Source organism: Microtus ochrogaster, chromosome 4, assembly GCF_000317375.1.
Source record: "Microtus ochrogaster isolate Prairie Vole_2 chromosome 4, MicOch1.0, whole genome shotgun sequence".
Taxonomy (NCBI): Eukaryota; Metazoa; Chordata; class Mammalia; order Rodentia; family Cricetidae; genus Microtus; species Microtus ochrogaster.
In genome coordinates, this window is record NC_022011.1 from 3,995,570 (window position 1) to 4,016,291 (window position 20,722).

The 20,722-nt window shown below is 42.7% G+C and overlaps 1 protein-coding gene across 1 annotated transcript in view; it reads right to left on the bottom strand.

Annotated features, from left to right (window-relative positions):
- Utp4 (UTP4, small subunit processome component) overlaps positions 1 to 20,722 on the bottom strand; it is a 40,993-nt gene that overhangs the window by 15,772 nt on the left and 4,499 nt on the right. Inside the window, exons 3-13 of the mRNA XM_005345512.2 lie at positions 20,064 to 20,255; positions 18,547 to 18,631; positions 16,000 to 16,089; positions 12,088 to 12,299; positions 9,881 to 10,052; positions 9,719 to 9,810; positions 6,462 to 6,558; positions 4,945 to 5,009; positions 4,036 to 4,158; positions 2,001 to 2,157; positions 143 to 249 (exon numbers count right to left, since the gene is read on the bottom strand). Coding sequence (XP_005345569.2) covers positions 143 to 249; positions 2,001 to 2,157; positions 4,036 to 4,158; positions 4,945 to 5,009; positions 6,462 to 6,558; positions 9,719 to 9,810; positions 9,881 to 10,052; positions 12,088 to 12,299; positions 16,000 to 16,089; positions 18,547 to 18,631; positions 20,064 to 20,255 — 1,392 coding nt within the window. The remainder of the gene's footprint in view (positions 1 to 142; positions 250 to 2,000; positions 2,158 to 4,035; positions 4,159 to 4,944; positions 5,010 to 6,461; positions 6,559 to 9,718; positions 9,811 to 9,880; positions 10,053 to 12,087; positions 12,300 to 15,999; positions 16,090 to 18,546; positions 18,632 to 20,063; positions 20,256 to 20,722) is intronic.

Here is a 20,722-nt window from a genome sequence, read left to right on the forward strand (position 1 = left end):
GTCTCGAACTCACAGAGATCCGCCTGCCTCTGCCTCCCGAGTGCTGGGATTAAAGGTGTGCGCAACCACCGCCCGGCTTCTGCCTTGAATCTTAACACGACTAGCAGCAGCTTCCCATTTGGCTATGAACTCTGATGCTCACCTTTAGATGATTCAGATCGTATACGTGGACTCCAGCACTGGTACCTGATGCAGCTAGCCAATTCCCATCTGAACTGACTGCCAAAAGACACATGGCCTCCACTGTCCCTGAGGACAGAAGAAACAAGTTCTTGAAAAAGGCATGAATAGCCTGCCCCGCCCTGGAGAAACCAATGAGAAACCCACATGGCTATAAATCATTTATAGAAGACTTTACTAGAGTTTTGCAAATTAGTTCTAAATATTAACCAATTTTTAATATATATTTTTTGAGACAGGAAATTACTTTTGTAGCCCAAGACAGCCTTAAATTTAGGATCCATGTGCCTCAGCCTCCAAATGTTAGGTAACTATGCTTTCCCTACTTTTTAAACTTAATTAATGATTGTTGGGCATGGTGGCATAAGTTTTTAATCCTAGGACCCAGGAGGCAAAGAATATGAGTTCGAGGCTAGCATGGTCTATACAGCAACTTTAAGGCCAGTTAGGTCTACATCATGAGATGTGGTGTGAGAAAATATAAATATATATATTATAAATACTATTGTCTCTCATGTGAAGAAAGTCCAGAAAGATAAAACTAGAGGCATCACTGGTTCACACCCGAGTAAAGCACTAAAACCACACCCTATTAACTATTTCAGACTACTTTTTCCTTCTTAATGTTTTAAAATTACAGTTAGGGATACATATTTAACAGACTTGAAGCACATACTTAATTTATTAAGTGCCTGCTGCCTGTTTAACAATATGGGGCACGGATGAGACACCTCTGTCAAAGGGTTTTGAATCAATCTGTAACATTAAGACAAAATGAAAATCAGACACTGACATTATATGCTAAAATATGTGCTGCATATAACAATCCCAAATAATGAAAAAAGCCTTATAACAGGTCATAAACCATCTCTTGAAAGAGGGAAAAGAGAAGGTAAGGGCAAGATAGTCTAAGATTTATAATAAAAATACTGTTGTTTAACTCATCTGACTCCTGAATGGTCAGCTTCTTCTGATGTAGCTATTTTTTTTTTAACCTTTTCTGTCTTTTTTTTTGGCAGGGGTCGGGGAATATGAGACAGGGTCTCTTTATGTAGCCCTGGCTATCATGAAACTTACTCTGTAGACCAGGCTGGCCTCAAACTGCCTTCCAAGGGCTGGGACTAGAGTTGTGCACCACCAGGCCTGGCATTAAGCAGCTTTTCAATGAGTTAATGTTAAATACTTACAGTCCAGGCTGATGGGAACCTAAAACAGTAATGAAGTAGCTATATGCCAGGGCAAGAACAAGGGACAGGACCGTGGAATGTATTCAACTACCAACGTAAACTAGATACGAAGTTGAAGCCAACAGTTAACTCAGCATTGGCTAGTATATATATATAGTCACCTACTGACGCAATCTTATGTTCTTAGGGAACATGAAAAAGTCACAAGCACAAAAGACCCCAAATAAAGCTATATGCCTAACAATATTTTCATCTTAAACAAACATCTCATAAAAACAAATCTCTACACAGTAGCACCAGAAAACACCAAACAGTAAGGGGAGTCATTTGGTGTCAGGATTGCAGATGACTTTTACTTTCTTCCTAACTCTGCCAACAAACCTAAGGATGATGAAACTCCTCTGGTCCAAATAAGGAATCAAAAGCCCAGTGAGAAAGAAGTAGGTGTGAGGAACATTTCAGAGCTCATCGAGAGAGTCTTCATCTGCCAGAGATCTCCTCCTACTTCAAATGGCAAACATGTGAGCAAGTGTATCTGCAAGGTAAGAAAGAGTAGCAGGCACCCTGGCACTGAGGTCTAAAGAGAAAAAGTCACCAGAGACAGAGAATCCCCTGCTTAGTCAGAAATCCCACCTGATTGAGGCTGGAAAGTATGCAAATGCTTGAAGTTTCCTTCCAGCAGATGAATGATATGCAGAGACCCTTGATTTGATGCCACAAAGAGCTTTGTCGAATCTTCAGAAAACAAAATATGGAGGGCAGAGCGAAGGAACGCTGGCATTTTGGAAACCTTTGGGTAAATCAACAGTAAAAGCGAGTGAGAGAAAGCGGCATGCCACAACCTGACACAACCTGACAGCCAGGTTACCTTACATTAACTCTCGGGATTGCCAAGAAAGGACCCACAAAAGGCCTAGAATACTGCCATGCTTCCTATAACCTATCTAGCTTTCTCTTCATCCAGATTGCAATGCTCAATTCTCCACCTTGGAAATAACTTAAAATGGGAATAAATACCATTTTTTGTTAGGATTATTTCCCTACTTCTTTTCATTTTATGTATTTAATAACTAAATGAGCCCTAAAACCATACATACACTAACAACAAAAACAGACTCAGCAGGTTGTATTCATATATTTGTGCAAACACACTCTATTGAGAGTGGAGGGGCTATGAGAAGGGTTAGGGGAGAAGACCTGAGGGAATGGAAGGAGGAAAAGAGTGTAATTCTATTTTAATTAAAAATGTATAAAAAGTAAACAAAATAGCAGAAACAAGTACTTAGCATTGCAGTGGTAGTGCTGAAGATTGAATCTAGAACCTTCTCTAAGATTTAAAAACAAAGCTGGGGGCTGGAGAGGCTCAGTGGTTAAAAGCACCAGCTGCTCTTCCAGAGGTCCTGAGTTCAATTCCCAGGAACCCCAGGAGGTCCACAGTCATCTATAATGAGACCTGATGCCCTCCTCTGGTGTGCAGATATACACTGCATACACATTAAATAAATCTTAAAAAAACAAAACAAACAAAAAACAAAAACAAAACAAAAACCAATGATAGAAATCAATCCAACACTTGGGAGGCAGAGACAGGCACATCTTTGTGAGTTCAATGAAAGTCTGGTCTACAGAGTGAGTTTAAGAATAGCTAGGATTGGGCTGGAGAGATGGCTCAGCGGTTAAGAGCATTGCCTGCTCTTCCAAAGGTCCTGAGTTCAATTCCCAGCAACCACATGGTGGCTCACAACCATCCATAATGAGGCCTGCAGGAAGAATACTGTATACATAATAAACAAATAAATAAATATTAAAAAAAAGAATAGCTAGGATTAGCAGCTGCACAGGTGGCTCAGAAGCTAAGAGCACCGACTGCTGTTCCTGAGGTCCCGGGTTTGAGAACAGCTCAAGCGCTCTATGTAAATAATCGGGGAAAAAAAAAAGAATAGCTAGGATTATGCAGAGGAACCCTAACTGGAGAATAACAAAAAACAAAAAAGATTTAAAAACAAAGCAAAGCAAAAACTAAACAAACAAATAAAAACTGTGTGTAGGGGCTTCAGAGATGGCTCAGTGGTTAAGAGCACTGGCTGCTCTGCAGAGGACAGCGATTTGATTCCCAGTACCTATATGGCAGCTCACAACCTCCTGTAACTCTAGTCCTAGGGACCTATCCCCTTTGGACTCTGGAAGCACCACACACACATGGTAAACATGGTAAACATTAATACACACGTGTAAATAAAACATTTTTTAAAAGTGTATATGTGTAGAGGTCAGAGGTTAACCTGTGGGAGTCTCTCCTTCCACCATGTAGGTCCTGGAGATGGAACTCAGGTTGTTAAACATAGTGGTCCCTGAAAGACTGCTCTGTAACAGCTAAAGAAAAATCCTTTTCACTAAGGATTATTTTTTAAATGATTTATTTATTTTTACTTTATGTGCATTGGTACTTTCCCTACATTTGTCTGTATAAGGGTGACAAATCACTTTGAGCTATATTCAGAAGGTTTGTGAGCTGCCATGTGGGTGCTGGGAACTGAACCCAGGTCTTCTGGAAGAGCAGCAATCTGTGCAGCCCTAAGGATTCTTATCTAATTCATTTCCACTTCAAACAAAAGTACACATTTAGGAAGTTTACTCTTTTACAGGAATCCACTTTGTCCTCACTTACTCTTTGGAGGCTTATGTTGTCACGTTCATATTTCACTCGATAGAGAAAAAACCGAGAGGCTGTAGAATAGGCTATCCAGCTTCCACACGGGGAAACACAACTGCAGCTAATGTTCTCAGGGCCCTGGCAATTGGAGGAAGCAACATGAGTGAAAAAAAAAACCCAACTGTTTTTTAGGCAAAGTCTCACTCTCTCACTCCAATCTCCCTACAGCAGATGGCAAACTGGGCTCGCAGGAGTGAGCCATCAGGCCTGGGAAAGCTTCTTGTGACCAGGTTCCCACGACAGGACTCTACGCTCACGGTGCTCTCACATTCTCACAAATGCATTTTTGAGACAGGATTTAACTCAGCCCAAGGTGTGTTAATTCTAAGGCTAGTCAAATTCCCTACTAATCAAAACAGCCCTGAACTCCTAAACTTTTTTTTGCCTCTGCATTCCAAGTACTGGGATTACCGGTAGGATTACCATAAGCACCTAAAAGACATGTTTATAAAAGATAATATGATTAAAGCAATTTACATGGTATGTTGCTAATATAAAAAGGAAACATATACATACAAATGAGCACAAGTTCTTTGTCTTTCTGAGGGAGAATATACAAGAAACTGTGGAACTGCTTATCTGTGAACAGCGAAACAGTAAAATGTGGGGTGAGCTTAAAGCTCCACTTGATCATACAACCTTTCACTGCCTTAATTATTAGAAACACACATGCTATTTCTATAATATAAAAAGGAAAACCCAATTTCCTGTACTCACTTATCAAATTCTCAGTATCTAACTTATAAAACACCAGTGACATAATCCTTCAGATAAAATGACAAAGTCTGGGCTTCAGACTGAGTGCTGCTCAGATTCAGAATGGAGAAGAGCTCTGGGCCTGGGCGGAGCATGGACCTTCCTCACCTTTGTCTTGAGGTGCAGCAGATGGTCTGCGTTTTTAGAGAGTGGAAGAGTATCTCCGTTCTTGCCTAAAAACAGAAACTTTGAGCTTTCTCTCACCAAAGAAAATTTGTACTTTTTTTATTTTAAAGCCAAGCCTGAGAAACAGAATTTGCCACCAGGAGGTCAGGTTTACCCACATTACCCACGCGTGACATCACAATCTGGAGAGCCATGTGAGGAGCAGCAAAGAGACTTTGACTCTAAGGCAGTCTGCCATAGCTTCTCCCAGACTCGCAGTGGGCAGAGGCAGGTTTTAGTTAGTACACTCTAAACCCTTCCTAAACTGGCTACTCTTCCCCAAGTCGTGGGACCTTTGTTTCCATACTGCACATCACTCCACCTTCTCAGCTTTCAACAGAAGTCAGGCCAGGGCAAAGTATGACTCCACAACCGTCATTTCAACTAACTCTTACATGCGTCTAATAGAAGCTTAAACTCTGTTTGGGGGGGACAGGGGTTGAGACAGGGTTCTCTGTGTAGTCCTGGCTGTCCTGGAACTCACTCTGTTGACCAGGCTGGCCTCAAATCCGGCGTGGCTGTTGTCTCTTAAGACTTTAGCCAGGCTGTAGCAGAGGCAGGCAGATCTCTGTGAGTTTGAGGCCAGCCTGGTCTACAGAGTGAGTTCCAGGGACAGGCTCCAAAGCCACAGAGAAACCCTGTCTCAGAAAAAAAAAAAAAAAAAGGAAAGACAACAAAAGGCCAGGTGGTGTGGTTGTGCATGAAGATAGAGCTCTGTGAGCTCAAGGTGAGTTGAACTCAACCTGGTCTATAGACTGAGTTCTAGGACAGAAAGAAAAAAAATTGATATCTATCTTAAGATTTTAGATAGTCACAATGGTTCATGATTATCTCATCATTTAGGATCGCTGAGTTCAAGGCCAATCTCAACTGCAGAATAAGATTCTATTTCAGAAAACCAAAACAAAGTTTTAACATTCAATAATTTTTTTCTTGTATATGGAAAAAATCGTAATTTCCCAGACGCAGTAAAAAGTCCACCCTTCTAAATGTATGCACGTGTGTGCAGGTCAGACTGGCATTAGGCGCTTCCTCAATTGCTCTCCACTTTGTTTTTTCACAGTTCAAGTCTGACTGTGTAGCCCTGGATGGCCTGGAATTCCTTAGGGACCAGGCGAGTGCTCGCACAAAGGGAGAGCATTGAGACTGGGAGTAAAGGCGCACACACCATGGCCAGCTCCACTTTACTCTGTGACACAGGGTCTCCCTGCTTCCCTGGTCCTCAACTTCTGATTCTCCTGTTTCACCCTCTTCCCAGTTTCCTTCTGTGCAGGCGCTGGATGCTGCTCCTGGAGACCTGTGCTTCCCAGGCAGGCACTTTACTTCTGAGGTAGGCACCAGCCCATCTTGATATCCCTCCCCCCCTTTTACTGTTTTTAAAAATTTGGCAGTTTTTAAATCTAAGTCAAAAACAAAAAACAAACATCAAAAAACTCCCGCAAAGCTTTCCGCCAATTTACCTGTTGCACCTGTAGATCCTAGTCTCCAGAGCTCCAAGTGATGAGCAAACTGGAAGAGGAGAAGCTGCCTTCTTTTTGAACAGGAAATGAGACGACGCTGCATTCAAGAATGGAAATCTCATAAATGGGCCAATGTGGTCACCTGCTGCTTCAGTTCCAGAGGCAAGAGCAGCACCCTAACAGCCTCTTCCCTATTGCTGAAATCCATTGTGGCCAACCCCCCCGCAGAGGCAGGTATATCTCTGTGAGTTCAAGGCCAGTCTACAAAGTGAGTTCCAAGGTAGACTGGGCTACAATAGTGAGACCCAGGCCTACCCCCCTACCCCCCCGCAAAACAAAAACAAACAACCCCCCCAAACCCATTTTGGTAGATATATCCCAAGTCCTATCACAGTCTAGCCACTGTACTAGATTTAAGAACACAATGGTGACTGAAATAGCCATTCATCTCGAGATGCCACAAGATTTAACATGGATAAACACAGGATGAGCAGAAAGGACGCCTACCCTAGCCTTCTGGAACCAACCCAGATGAGGCTCACTGGCAAAGATTAGTCAAGCAGAGAAGGCAGGGTAAGAAGTTCCAGGGAGGAAAGAACCCGCAGAACAGGTCAGATGCAAAAACACTGAGGAGAGTAACTTTTAGAATTGACAGGCTAGGGGAATGGGCCAGTCCAAGATCAACACAGGATCTAGAGACACATTAAGAATTTAGGGCTCAAGCCGGGCAGTGGTAGTGCACGCCTTTAATCCCAGCACTTGGGAGGCAGAGGCAGGCAGATCTCTGTGAGTTCGAGACCAGCATGGTCTACAAGAGCTAGTTCCAGGACAGGCTCCAAAACCACAGAGAAACCCTGTCTCAAAAAACCAAAAAAAAAAAAAAAAAAAAAGAATTTAGGGCTCCCAGCACACTGGAAGCAGAGGCAGGACAGGCTCCAAAGCTACATAGAAACCCTGTCTCAAAATAAATAAATAAATGGGCTTTAAGTTGAAGACAATAACCAAAGGCTTTTTAAATAAGAGAATAATCAAAGTTCTTTTTCTTTTCTTTTTATTTATTTATTTATTTTTTTTATTTTTTTGGATTTTTGAGACAGGGTTTCTCTGTAGCTTCTTGTAGACCAGGCTGGTCTCGAACTCACAGAGATCCGCCTGCCTCTGCCTCCCGAGTGCTGGGATTAAAGGCGTGCGCCACCACCGCCCGTCTTTTCTTTTTAAAGAGACATCTTGATTAAGGGAGCCATTAGGGAGCTAGTGTTAAACCTGGCACTAGAGAAATTCCCCGGAATCCACAAGGATAGCCCCAGCTAAGACCCTAAGTAACAGTGGAGAAGGTGTCTAAACTGGCCTTCCTCTGCAATCAGATTGATGACTATCTTAAATGTCATCATAGAACCTTCATCCAGCAACTGATGGAAGCGATCCACAGCTAAGCACTGGGCTGAGCTACTGGAGACCAGTCCAAGAGAGGAAGGAGCAATAATATGAACAAAGGGGTCAAGACCCCGATGGGGATACCCACAGAAACAGCTGACCCGAGCTAGTGGGAGCTGACTCCAGATTAATAGCGGGAAACCTGCGTAGGATGAAACTAGGCCCTCTGAATGTAGGTGGCAGTTGTGTGGCTTGGGCAGTCTGGGGGCCCCCACTTCAGTGGGACCAGGATTTATCCCTAGTGCTTGAACTGGCTTTTTTGATCCCATTCTTTTTGGAGGGAAACCTTGCTCAGCCTAGATATGGGTGGAGGGCTTCAGTACTGCCTCAAAATGATATGTCAGACTTTGTAGACTCCCAATGGGAAGTCTTACCCTCTCTGAGGAGTGGATAGGGGGGGGGTAGGATAGAGAGAAGGTGGGGAGAATGGGAGGAGGGGAAGGAGTAGGAACTGGGATAGGTATGTAAAATGAGAAAAGATCACTAAAAATAAATAAATATTTATTTATTATGTATAGTGTTCTGTATGCATGTATGGCTGTAGGCCAGAAGAGGGTGCCAGATCTCATTACAGATTGTGAGCCACCATGTGGGTGCTGGGAATTGAGCTCAGGACCTCTGGAAGAGCTGTCAGTGTTTTTAACCACTGAGCAATCTCTCCAGCCCTAACAAAGAGCTCCAATGGAGAACACATTGCAATGACACAGATGTTAGTATAAGGAGACAATGAACCTAGTCAGAGTGGTGTACAACTTTAACCCCAGCACTCAGGAGGCAGAGGCAGGCGAGTTCTGGGCCAGTGTGGTCTACTCTACATAGTGAGTTCCAGGACAGCTAGAGCTACACAGAAAAACCCTGTCTCACAAACAAAAAAAAAAAAAAAAAAGAGGAAATCTCTCAAAAGGAATTCAGGAGAAAAGACACTGATCCAAAGTAGGATAATGGCAGCACAGAAGTGACTCAATTAAAGAGATAATCAGGAAATAATAAGGCTCCTGACGCCTGGTGAGCTCAAGAATAGTCTGGCCTCACAGGGAGTTCAAAGTCAGTCAGTGCTACAAAGTGAAATCCTATCTTAAAGAGAGGTGGGGGAGGAATGAGGGCTATGTCTCCGACGTCGTTAAACCACAAGCATGAAATACGAGGGTAATTCATAAAAACATTTTTAAATGTATGTATATAGATGTTGTGCCTGCATGAACTTCCGTGCATCACATTCACGCAGTCCTGAGGAGGCCAGAACAGAGTGTCAGCTCTTCTTGAACTGGTGGTACTAGCTGCCAGATGAGCCCAGGTCATATGAAGGAATCTCTGACCCCTCTCCTATTAACTGTACTTTATAGAAATGTCATGAACTTGTTTTTAAGGGTGGGCTCTATTATTCAGGTGGAGAAGCTAGGCTTGTAGCGTTCCTTTCAAGGTAAATGGTATCATTCCCCACAGTTGAGCAGACCTCCCCTAACACCTAAACTGGGTCTACCTCATTGCCACAATACGCATGTACATATATACATAGCAAGTTGTTGTTGTTTTTAAGGAAGCTTGCCTCAGAAAAGAATGAAGCCGGGCGGTGGTGGCGCACGCCTTTAATCCCAGCACTCGGGAGGCAGAGGCAGGCGGATCTCTGTGAGTTCGAGACCAGCCTGGTCTACAGAGCTAGTTCCAGGACAGGCTCCAAAACCACAGAGAAACCCTGTCTCGAAAAACAAAAACAAAAAAAAAAAAAAAAAAAAAGAATGAAGACAGCTTTAGGAAGTGTGAGCCTGTTCAGTCTGACTGGACAGAGGAATGGGGAGATACTAAAGGCGAGAGGGGATACTCACATGGGGAAAAGTGATCTTCCGGAGGGCAGCATCATAATTCTTTACTTCCACTTTCTCCATGAGAGGACGAATAACTAGGTGGGTGTCTGTGCCTGAAACAAAGGCACACAATGAGAGAAATGCTACCCGAAGAGAAACAGCCAGAGCTGGGGGAGGACCTACCTCCTGATATCAGAGCTGTCGGGCTGTGGGCCACAGTGCGCACATCGTGAGTGTGATGCTGGAACGGCTTTGTCCGCACCCACTGCTTCTCACTGCTGCTGGAAGTCACGGGGACCAGCTGAAAATGGAACACTGTGCCCTCGGCTGTGCCCACCACAAAACTGTCTTCTTGCTGAGAAATTAAATCAGGAGGGGTAGATGTCAACATAACAGGTACAGATGGAAAAAATATTCTTTCCGGTTTTCTATCTGGGCAGCTCAGGGGAAAAGAAAACTCATGCCCTGAATCAGAAAGGAGGTTCCTGCCTGGCAAGGTGGTGCATGCCTTTAATCCCAGATCTCTGTGAGACTGAGATCACCCTGGTCTACATAGTGAGTTCCAGGGCAGTCAAGGCTACAAAGAGAAACCATATCTGGTGAAAGGGAAGAAAGAAGGAAGTTTCCAGGGAAGGCAGTTCCATCAGAGGACCAAGCTCAGACATAGGCAGCAATTGCCCCCTGCTGACAAAGTTAACACTTAGTATTGCCAATGTGTTATGCAGTCACATGCTATACATTCAATGACAAACCAAATACATGGTCCATAAAAGTCTAATGAACCAAAAGTTCCTATTACCCAGTGATACAATAGCTGCCAAAATGTAGTACAAAACATTATTCACAATGCTTCTGCTGTAGAACACATGATCACACACCCTTTAATTCTACGCTAAGTTTGGTTTGGTTGGAAATTTTTATTTTGCTGTAAGATCTTAAGAATTACAGGGCTGGAGGGATGGCTAAGCAGTTAGGCACTATCGTTCGTTCAGAGGGCCTGAGTTCGGTTTCTAGTACACACAGAATGCAGTTTACAACCTCCCATAACTTCTGTTCCAAAGGGATCTGAAGCCTCTGACATTTATACTCCAGTGCACATATCCATACTCACACCCAACTTAAAAAAAAAAAGGCTAGAGAGATGACTCAGCAGTTAAAAGGGTACTGGCTGCTCTTCCAGAGGACCCAGGTTCAATCAACACCCACATGGCAGCTCACAACTGTAGCCCTAGTTCCAGGGGATCCAACAGACACACATGCAGGTAAAATACTGATGGACATTTTAAAAAAAAGCTGGGCAGTGGTGCCTCACGCCTTTAATCCCAAGATTCAGGAGGCAGAGATAGGCAGATCTCTCTGAGTTTGAGGCCAGCCTGGTTTACAGAACGAGTTCCAGGATAGACAGGACTACACAAAGAAACTGTCTAAAAAAAAAACCCTCACAAACAAACATTATATTTATACTTTTTTCTTTCTGTGCCAGGGTTTCTCTTTGCCTGATTCTACTTCTTAAAAAAAATAAACAAAAATAAAAACTTCTTGTAGTTTCAAGTAAGGCACTTAGTATTTTTATTTGATTGTATAAAACATAAATTTCCTTAGTATTATTGGGTTTTTTGTTTGTTTGTTTGTTTGTTTTTGTAGTCCTGGCTGTTCTAATCTCCTTCCTTGGTGACAAATGTCATCATCTGCTGAGCTATAGCCTAGCAATAACATCTTTATGAAGTTAAATTTGTTTTGTTTTTTATTTTTTTGAGACACGGTTTCTCTGTATAGCTTTGGAGCCTGTCCTAGAACTCACTCTGTAGACCAGGCTGGCCTTGAACTCACAGAGATCCACTTGCCTCTGCTTCCCAGGAGCTGGGATTAAAGGCATGCACCACCACCACCCAGCTTAAACATTTATTAAAGTCAAACATTTCTACTAAAGAACATGGTAGGTGCTAGGTCATTGTTTATGTGGTTTAGAAGGAATTAGATTTCTCTGCTGCTGGTTGTGTAAAAGAACAGCACATACAATTGGTACATTAGTTGTGCAACGTAGTAGCTTTCCTACTACCTGTTTGCCTAAGTATATGCTGATGCTCACACAGTGTTCAAATCACCTACTGATATATTTCTCAGGATGTGCTCCTGCCATTAGGTGACATAACTATATACAAACTATGCTCAGTACAAGACTAAAATAGATTTAAATAATGAACATGTTAGTTGTGAGAAAAAACTGAATCCTTCTAAACTACATAGGCAATATATGAGAAAAGACAGACCAGACCCTAAGGCTGACTTGAAAGCTGGGCTTGAGAATATAAGGTCATATTCTGGCTACTCAGGAGGCTCAGCAGGAGGACCGTAAGTCCAAGGACTACTTGGGCTGGGAGCATACTCACGTCAGCAACAGCAATAGACTGAACATCCGCATTTGCGATGACATGGCTCTTAACAAGTGTCCCCGTAGCTGAGTCCCATAACTGCACCTTTCCAACAGAGTCCACGCTTATGACAGTTCCGTCAGACAAGAAGGCAACGCCCCACACAATACACCTTGACTTCGTCACTCCCAGGTGCTGCCTATCTAAAACCATCTTACGAGTAATGCTCCCTGAAAAATAAGAGAGGCACACATGTAGATGGTGTTTAGTTTCAGTTTCCCAAAGCTGCCCGGACAAGCTTAAGGTGATGAGTCAGAGGCCTGGACATCCACAGTCAGTGAATGGCAGCTCAGCTTTAAAACTCCTGAATGGGGACCTGAAGAGGAAACGAGAGGATGAGGGGCCCCCAAGGTGGGACAGTTGAAAGTTACTCTATGAGGCTGCGAACCCTTGAAGTAGCAATCTCCTGAGTAAGCAGCGGATAGTATACAAACACTGTCTCAACGGAAGAATCTTAGGTAAAAGGTATGAAGAACTAAGTATGGGACAGGGTGTCTAGAAGGAAAACAGGGTCAAGTTAAAACTGGTAAGAACACGGAGAACGAAGATTTCTTCTCCTCAGAGCAGGGACAGCAAGGCCTGCACTTAACCAGGTAGGAGACTGGAAAAAGAGTCTCAGAATGCAGCTCAGGGCAGAGATGTAATGCCAATGCCAGGGTTGTCTAATTCCCAGCACCAAAAACCAACTGACTGATTTCTGGAAACCAAGTCACACAAGACAGAAAAAATTATTTCTAAGATTCCCCAAACAGGCAACCCAGTGAAGACCATGCTCAAGAGTCCCACTGATGGAACAAGAACAAACAGTGCACACGCGGGCGGAAAAAGCTTCCTCTAACAAGAAAAGCCAAACAGACTAACAGAAACGGCAAACAAATGAACAGTGGGCCAGGAAGGGTGCAGAACGGTTGCGGAATGTTATCACTAACAGCTTCAGAGTGGGGGGCTGGAGAGATGGTCAGCTGTTGAGCACTTTCTGCTTTTGCAGGACTGGAGTTTGGTTCCCAGCACCCACACAGCACTTAACTACAGCTCTAGCAGATTCCTGCACACGCACAGGTGGTGGTGGTGCACACTTTTAATCCGAGCACCCAAGAGGCAGAGGCAGGTGGATCTGTGAATTCCAGGCCTGCCTGGTCTACAAGAGCTAAGCTAGTTCCAGGACAGCACCAAAGCTACAGAGAAACCCTGCCTTAAAAAACCTAAAAACCAAAATCCCAACTCTTAGAAAGAAATGAACAGCCTCAGAGCCTGCAGGTGTAACCACAGAACACAAACTTAGCACAGGCTCCAGCAGCTAAAAACATAAAGACCTTTGGAGGTGGCTAAGTGAAAATTTCAATACAAACATTAAGCTATGAAGATGACAAATTTATATTAGTGAACAATAAATAAAAGTAAAAAAGATGAAAAATAAGAGTGGCTAAGAAACAAGACCCAACACTGAAGTAATAAAATTCGAGAAAGAGAAAACAGAAACTGATCTACAAAGTAATTAAAAGAATTTCCCCCAAACAGAGGGTTTGAATTAAAGCAATCTCCTACGTATCTAGCACAACTGATTGACACGAGAAAAAACAAACAAACAAAAAAACAACCACATCTACAACAAACAGACTAATACAACAAGAATAACCAAAATTTTAGCTAATGTCTAACAGGGCTCAGGAGCAGAGGCTCACCTAGTGCCTAAAGGCCTGGGTTAGAGCTCCAGCAGAGAAACAAAGAAAACTCCTACAAAGGAAAAGGAAAGGAAAAAAGGCACATGCTCAAAAGTCCTAGAAACCAAACAAAAGATTAACTCTTTGTATGGCCAAAGGGTCAATAATCAGAATGGCACCACACTTCCCAACAGGGAAAGGAAGAATCCTAAAACAATACAAAAGGGACCCTAGAAAGACGGAAACAGCACGACCCAAGGTCTAAGACCCAAGACCTAAGCCAGACCGGAAGAAGTTAAAACAAAGAGACTCATTTCTAAGGACATAGAAATGGCACGAAAAAAACAAATAAAAAGACCGAAATACTCAGATGTGTTTGTATCAATTTATACAACTCAAAGACTTTATGGATGAAGTGGCAGAGATGTAGGGAGAATGGGAATATTCAACAGGAAGCAGACAGGAAGGAAAGTGACTTCCTCTGAGAGCAGTTCACTTGGCCATGATGATAGGAACCAAGTTACAAATAAGCACAAAGATCAGGAGACAGTGTGACGGACACTACAGCAGAAAGCACACAGGGAAGACTCTGATGTTGAATTCAATAACGTGCATAATTTAAAAAAAATCACAATGTAGAATTATAAATATGCCGTGTACAGCAGAGATAAATCCCAAAAGAATCAGCTAAGGGTTGAGTGGTTTATTTTGGGGATCAGGAGAAGGGCATAGGAGATTGCTCTTTTGGTAATAAGCCTTAAGGAATTCTGTGGCTATAGGCATGTGTAACTAAAGGCAAACAAAACAAAGAAACGTACAAACCAGGTATTGAGGAAAAAGAAAAACAGAGACATACCAATCCCCACCACACACACAATCTCTTTGCTTTTTTTGGGACAGGGTTTCTCTGTGTTACAGTCCTGGAACTCACTTTGTAGACCAGGCTGGCCTCAAACTACTACCCAAGTTTTTTTGTTTTTGTTTTTTTGAGATAGGGTTTCTGTGTGTAGTTCTGGCTGTCCTGGAACTCACTCTGTAGACCAGGCTGGCCTTACACTTAGAGATCCACCTGCCTCTGGCTCTCAAGTGCTGAGATTAAAGATAAGATGTGCAGCCGGGCGATGGTGGCGCACGCCTTTAATCCCAGGACTCGGGAGGTAGAGGCAGGCAGATCTCTGTGAGTTCGAGACCAGCCTGGTCTACAGAGCAAGTTCCAGGACAGGCTCCAAAGCCACAGAGAAGCCCTGTCTCGAAAAAAACCAAAAACCAAAAAAAAAAAAAAAAAAGGTGTGTGCCATCACTGGCTTGTCTCTGTACAAAAACACGTACAAATATGAGAAATACCTTATATTCCATTTTTCCCGGACACATAGACAGCCTGGTTAACACACACTAAATGCTGTATTACTTGAGAGTAAATGGGACTGTAATATCCTCTTACGAAGAAAGTGCTGTATCCTATGGAAGAATGAAAATCCCCCACATACAGCAGTGCTAATCAAAAACAGGAATGAGAGGCTAAAGAGATGGCTCAGTGGTTAAGAGTGCTTACTACACAGATTTAAAAAAAAATAAAGAGAGAAGTCTGAATCCCAGGACACATGTAAAGGTTGGATATGGTCCCTTCAGGCCTATCATCCCAGGCCTGGAGGATCACCGGAACTAGCTTCTTGCTGGCCTATTCTTTTTTTTTTTTTTTGGTTTTTTGAGACAGGGTTTCTCTGTGGTTTTGGAGCCTGTCCTGGAACTAGCTCTTGTAGACCAGGCTGGTCTCGAACTCACAAAGATCCTCCTGCCTCTGCCTCCCAAGTGCTGGGATTAAAGGCGTGCGCCACCACCGCCCGGCCTTGCTGGCCTATTCTAAAAACAAAATAAAACAAAAAAAAAAAACAGACTCACCCCTGCCCTGGGTTCACAAGAGACTGTGCCTCAAAAAGAGCCCGAGTCCTTCTAAAGTTCTTCTTTTGTCACTGCCTATGAAGGCATGTATATGTACATATAACACAGAATAGACAGAGACAGACAGACTTAGTCATATACAGAATACACATGGAAAACGGGCAAAATTTGTGGTGGACATGTGGAGAGATTAATGAGAAGTTAGGTCATCACATTCATTGAAAACGTGACAAAGTCGAGCTCTCAGAAACTGAGAAATGTAGATCTGACAACACCCACAACACAAATGTACCAAATAGAAAACAGTCACCTGATTTGACATCAAACACGATAACGTAGTCTATGGAGCCAGCTGCAATGTGGGTACCAGCAGGATGCCAACTGAGACTTAGGATCCGACCTTAGGAGTAATAAAACAAGAAAAAAGGTGACATATAAACTGAGCTCTCCTCCCACAGCAACCTACATGGCTTCTGCAATTCAGTGTTAGTTTCTCATTCCCCGCAGCAGATGTACTGTCCTGGGTCCCACAATGGAGTATCTGACAACTTGTTTTACTAATGTATAAATAGTTGAGGAAAATATGTAAAATAAACACATCCTTCTGAGAACGATCTGGTTGTGACCTAACAAAATTTCAATGTGCACAGACACCGACTTCAGATTAAAGAGACATACTTGCACAGATGCCCAAATATATGTATGGTTATGCACAAGTAGTAACATTACAAACAAGGATGTACTGACTACAGGATGACAGCCTCATAAGACCATATCATCCAGTGACATCAGCCATCTGAGTTTGTGTAAACATACCTGATGATGTTCACACGATGGGATGATTTAACACTGTATTTTCAGAACAGATCCCTTCTGTTAACCAACCATAATTAAGCATGTCTGTCGCCGGGCGGTGCTGGCGCACGCCTTTAATCCCAACACTCAGGAGGCAGAGGCAGGTAGATCTCTGAGAGTTTGAGACCAGCCTGGTTTACAAGAGCTAGTTCCAGGACAGGCTCCAAAACCACAGAGAAACCCTGTCTCGAAAAAAAAAAGCATGTCTGTCTTTCTTTGGTGGTTGTGCTGATTAGTTTTTTTGTCAACTTGACTAGACTAATTCTATGACATCTACTGAAAAGTACTGTATCACCTTTCCAATTGAGAAATAACAAAAATCTGGTTCCAGTGGATAGCTATTACTAAAGGACACAGAACACACAGCATGCTCACTACTCTCCAAAACAGGCACAGGCACTGGCAGTCTACAGTCCGCTTTCGGTTTGTAAATCAAGTTTTACACAATCACAAATCTCTGTTCATGCACTGTGTTTGACGGTTTCTGTGCTACAAGTAATGATAACAGGGACTATTTTGCCTTCAGAGCCTCAAGTACCATGGTGCTCAGTACTTTACAACCCAGAGCCCAAGCAGCAGCAGTTGCTCATGATACTCAACCAAGACATTGAAATTGGCTAGTAGGGTTAAGAACCACAGCTAGCCTTTAATCCCACCACTTGAGAGGCAGAAGTAGATGGAGCTCTAAGTATGAGGCCAGCCTGGTCAACAGAGTGAGTTCCAGGACAGCGAGGGCTACACAGAGAAACCTTGTCTTGAAAAACAAGCAAACAATAAAAACAAACAAACCACGGCCAGCAAAGCTTAGAGGTGCATGCCTGTAATCACACTGCTAAGGCAGGACTGCATGAGTTTAAGGGCAGTCAGGGCTACACAGAGTAACAGGCAAGTGCGGGCTACAGCGTGAGAAGCTGTCTCACAAAAACCAGACGAAAAGGGAAAAAGAAATCACAGCTCTCTTGTTGTGCAGATCTGTAATCTCAGTACTCAGGAAGTAGCGGCAGGCCTACACAGAAGAACCAGCCTCAAGGACATCATTTAATGATAAAAAACAAAACAAAATCAGTTAAGACTCTCCATACAAATATTTAAATTTCACAAAACAGGAGTTTTTGTAGGGGTGCACTGACTAATTTTATGTCAACTTGACAAAGCTAGTCATTTTGGAAGAGAGACAGACTCTCAACTGAAAAAAAAAAAAAAAAAAAAAAAAAACAAACCCCAACCAGGCTGGCCTGTAAGCAAAGCTGTGGTACATTTTCTCCATTGTGGAAGGGGACCACCCAGGATGAGAGGTCCTGGATGCTGTAAGAAAGCAGACCGAGGAATGGAGAGATGGCTCAGCGGTTAAGAGCATTGCCTGCTCTTCCAAAGGTCCTGAGTTCAATTCCCAGCAACCACATGGTGGCTCACAGCCATCTGTAATAAGGTCTGGTGCCCTCTTCTGGCCTGCAGGAATACATGTAGACAGAATATTGCATACATAATAAATGAATGAATGAATGAATGAATGAAAGAAAGAAAGAAAGAAAGAAAGAAAGAAAGAAAGAAAGAAAGAAAGCAGACTGAGCAAGGCAGCACCCCTCCATGGCTTCTGCACCAGCTCCTGCCTCCAGGTTCCTGACCTGCTTGAGTTTCTGCCCTGATTACCTTTGACGATGGACTGTGGAGCTCTAAGCTGATATAAAGTCTTTCCTCTCTGCGTTGCTTTTGGTCATGGTATTTATCACAACAACAGAAACCATAAGATGTACACTATAACTAACACTGACTTTCACACAAACACTAGTTTTCTACTTTGATTTTCTGTACTTTTGCTTAACCAGGCAATCACAACTATGCAACATAATGAGATGTAGAACTCCTAGAACTTTTCCTTGTACACACAAAAAAAGTATATATACAAAACATTATAGCAGCAGGAAAACACCCTCTCCCTAGTGGCGCAAAAACATAACTTCTTGTTGAGACTACTCGTCACCCCACCAAAAACAACCCTTACTTTTCTGCCGATCAAAATTTCTTGCAAACTGTATTTTGTCTGGAGTGACCTCAAACAGTTTCACAGAGCCATCTTCACAACCGACCTATTGAGAGAGAGATAGAAAACAGACTAAATGAGTCTTCTATAGGACCCCTATTCCCACACACAAATATATATATTGTTTCTTCTCTAAAAGCTATCACTTACCCTAAAACCAAACCAACCAAACAGCTTGTCAGAGGGGGTAGGGGACCTATGCGCAAGAAATTGGTATGTATACTCCTGTTGACTACACAGTCTAGTCAGAAGTGGCCAACTTTCTGCATATGACATAGAATAAAAGTAGGATTTCACACATACCTGCCAGAGACCCATGACCTAGTAAAAGATCTACTGACCTTTAAACCCAGATGGAAACATAAGATAGTATACAAGTTAGTACAAGTGAAATATTAAAAAAAAAAAAAGACATCGCAAAAAATTAAATGTCAGGGCAGAAAAATGGCTCATTGGGAAAAGGCTAGCTGCCAAGCCTGGATAACTTAAGTTTGATCTCAAGACATACAAGATGGAAGGAGAAAACCAACTTACACAGTTGTCCTCTGACCATCACAAGCACTCCGCAGCACAGATGCCTCAACCCCCATCACCAATAATAAATGTAACTTCACACACACACACGCGCGTGCGCGCGCGCGCGCACAAGTGCAGTGAATCTACAGAAGGACTTAACACTCCATATTTCTGAAACAAAAGTTACTATTAAAATACAAACTATATCAAAACAAAACTAGTCTCTACATCTCTTAGTTCCAAAGAAGTTTAGAAAATTCTGAAATTAACCCTGACATTTCACAAAGGAATAAACAAGGTCCAAGCTGCAGTAAGTTTTCTTCTGTCCCACCAGCCAGCTCCCAAATAATGACACAAAGACTTATTAGTAATTATGAAAACTTGGCCTTACTTTAGACTTGATTTTACCTAGCTCTTACAACTTAAATGAACCCATTTCTATTATCCTCTGACTTTCTCTCTCTGCCTGGAAGTCCTGCCTATACCTCCTGACTAGCTATTGGCTATTTAGCTTTTTATTACACCAATCACAGCAACACATCTTCACAGTGTACAAATCTTCCATAAAACCAAGCTAACAGCATAAGGGCAAAGTGAGCAGTGATTTATTATTGTTTGTATGAGCTTTGACTCTGTGTATGTGTGTGCATCACTTTTGTGCAGTGCCCACAGAGGCTACAAGAGGGTCTCCAACTACTGGGAACTGGAGTTGTGAGCCATCATGTGGATGCTGGGAACCAATCCAGGATCTGTGCAAGAGCAGTCAGTACTCTTAACTGATGAGTCGTCCCTCCAGCCTATGACCAGGGATTTTTAACCTTCATTGCCAATTCTAATATTTTGTCTTATGAGTCTTGATACCTAGCTAAGCTTGGAATTTCTATAAGACATAAACATGAGGAAGGAAATTTGAGTGGGCATAAAACTACTCTATTTGGAATAACCAAGAGTTGCTTACTGACCAAAAGCTGAGAGCCACTGGGGCTGGCTGTCATACTCCAAATAGGTCCTCCGAAGGCATCCAGAGCATACTTTATGTTTAGTGCCTGTAGGTCATACTCGAGAATTTCTCCATTGAGTCCAGCACTAAAGAGCCGCTGTCCTTCTGCCCAACATAGGGCTTCTGTAGCCCGAGACTCATGACCTGGGAAAAACTAAAGAAACATCATAACTTTCCCAACCTGCCATGAATTCAAAACTACAGAAACGCTGTAACACCCCAACTTGCAACCATCAACACTTGACGAGTATTTCCCCACAGACAACTAGTATAGGTTTTCACTATCAAACATTTGTGCCTACTAGACACTTTTACTTCTTTCACCTTCAAATTTTAGTTACTTAATATTACTGTACTTTAAGTTATATGCTTGATTCTCTCTAATTGGATATGAGATATATAATTTCTTAAAACTATTGCAAACTTCTTGACTGTTGGCTATAGGAGGCACAGAGGTCTCTGTGCTCACAGATGAGCATTAGAGAAACTTGGAATGTTAGTACACATGGCTGTTCCTTCAAGGGAAGGAATACACACCCAGAAAGGTTATCCACCCAGAAAGGCTGGGAGCTTACAAGCCTTTGTGCTAGCCGTGTGGCTAGACTTTTTTAGGCATCTGAT